This window comes from Diaphorina citri, unplaced genomic scaffold (genome assembly GCF_000475195.1).
Source record: "Diaphorina citri unplaced genomic scaffold, Diaci psyllid genome assembly version 1.1 scaffold2402, whole genome shotgun sequence".
NCBI lineage: Eukaryota > Metazoa > Arthropoda > Insecta > Hemiptera > Psyllidae > Diaphorina > Diaphorina citri.
The window spans coordinates 10,452-12,388 of NW_007379826.1; the positions used below are offsets into that span (position 1 = coordinate 10,452).

At 44.0% G+C, this 1,937-nt stretch overlaps 1 protein-coding gene across 1 annotated transcript; it reads left to right on the forward strand.

Moving 5' to 3' along the window:
* The first annotated feature begins 663 nt into the window (after positions 1-663).
* LOC103518868 (proteasome subunit beta type-7-like) lies at positions 664-1,645 on the forward strand. The gene has a single exon (XM_008483951.3). The coding sequence runs from the start codon at positions 775-777 to the stop codon at positions 1,564-1,566; it is 792 nt and encodes a 263-aa protein (XP_008482173.3). The 5' UTR covers positions 664-774; the 3' UTR covers positions 1,567-1,645.
* The last annotated feature ends 292 nt before the right edge of the window (positions 1,646-1,937 follow it).

A 1,937-nucleotide genomic window follows, 5' to 3' on the forward strand; every position in this document is an offset into this window, starting at 1 on the left:
CCGAGTCTGAGTGACGGGCATTAAAGAGCCCTATTATGATGTCAAAGTCTCAAATATGGACAAAGTTCCATGCCCTGGCTGAGATTGAACCTACTGACGTGACGCAGACACACATGGGAGACGGTTTGATGTGGGGGTGGAGGTAATGGGTCATTCTCAAAGCGTGACCTCTCCTCGAGAGAAAACATCTCGAGAATAAAGTGGCGGACACTGATTTGATTTGTGCGAAACAAACAGAAGCAGAGTGCTAAGTAAGAATAAGAGGAGAAAAGTGGAAGGAGAGAGGAAAGTGGAAGAAAGGTGGGTGGCGAGGGAGAGAAAAAACATTACAATAGAGAAAATATAGAATTTGTAGAGAGAGAGAGAGAGAGAAAGAAAGAGTGATGAGTAGTGCAAGAAAGGTGGGTGGTGGCAAGGGAGAGAGAGAGAGAGAGGGTAGTGCAAGGAAGGTGTGGGTGGTGAGAGAAAGAAAACATTACAATGAAGGAAATATAGAATTAGTAGAGAGAGAGATAGAGGACAGAGGAAAGGGGGATAGAGGGAACAAATGGGAAGGGAGCTTTTTTGAAAGAAGAACAGATAAGTGATGAAAAAAGAGAGAGAGAGAGAGAGAGAGAGAGAGAGAGAGAGAGAGAGAGAGAGAGAGAGAGAGAGAGATTTAGACATTGATTTAGGATTAAGAATAGGTAATAGTTTTAATGAGGGTGTCATCTTTTAACGCATAAATTTTGTACTCGTATGTTTTGAATAGTGTTCTTGAACAAAGTTTCAGCCATGATGAAAATGACGGGAACCACAATCTGCGGCCTTCTGTATGAAGACGGTGTTATCCTGGGTGCAGACACTCGGGCTACTATGAAAGATGCCTCGGGTAGCTCCATCTTGATTGATCACAACTGTTCCAAAATCAACCGGTTGTCCGAGAAGATCTACTGTTGTGGTGCTGGAAGTGCTGCAGATATGAAACGCCTCAGCGGTCTGGTGGAAGCTAATCTGGAGTGTCAGTTCCCCAAAGCTCACACGGACATTCCTGTGATCTGCCCGGTCACAATGATCAAGCAGACGCTTTATAAGTACCACGGCTATCTCATGTGTGCCTTCATCATAGGTGGCATAGACTCAGCGGGCGGAAATCAACTCTTCTCTATCTTTCAACATGGAAGTTCCCACGGCCACAAGTTCTGCGCCATGGGCACAGGTCTCCAACCTGCGATGGGCATCCTGGAAGCTGGGTGGAAAGAGAATCTCTCAGAGAAGGAAGGGTTAACTCTGATGGTAGACGCTATCAAGGCGGGCATCCTATACGACTTGGGGTCGGGAAGTAAAGTGGACGTAACCATCATTCGGAAGAACGGACAGGTGTCTTCGTATAAACCGTACAAAGTGTTGAGCGACAGAATGCCCAAGTGTGTCCAGTGTATTATACCTCTAGGAACGACCAAAGTTCTGAGCACACAAGTCATTCCTATTGAGAAGAAACCCAGTGAGGGCAAAAAAAGAAAACATGGCATTGATGATAGTGGTGATGGTCCCAGGTCAAAGATGTTGAAATCTATTCAATCCTAATAATAGGTATGTATGGTAGAAAGTTATTAAAACGCCTAACCCTGTTTCCTGTTTATATCAACAGGAAGGCCAGAGAGAACCCAGTTGTAGTTTTCACAGCTATTCTTTTGAAAATTTAAGCCCCTTTCCGGTCATAATGTCCGTGATACCCATATTTTTCACGAAGTTAATATCCGTGGAATCCTAGCTACAGCATCAGAATTCTTTATAAAACGCTTAAAAACGGCAATTATTGTGCATTTTGCTACCTATTTGCAGACTATGTTAGGGAGAAAGCAGAAGACTCTCAGCATACCATGGGTCGACTGCATTGCAGACTTTAGTTTCCTACTTCGATAATTTTTTGCCTGAACTCGTGACGTCACGATAAA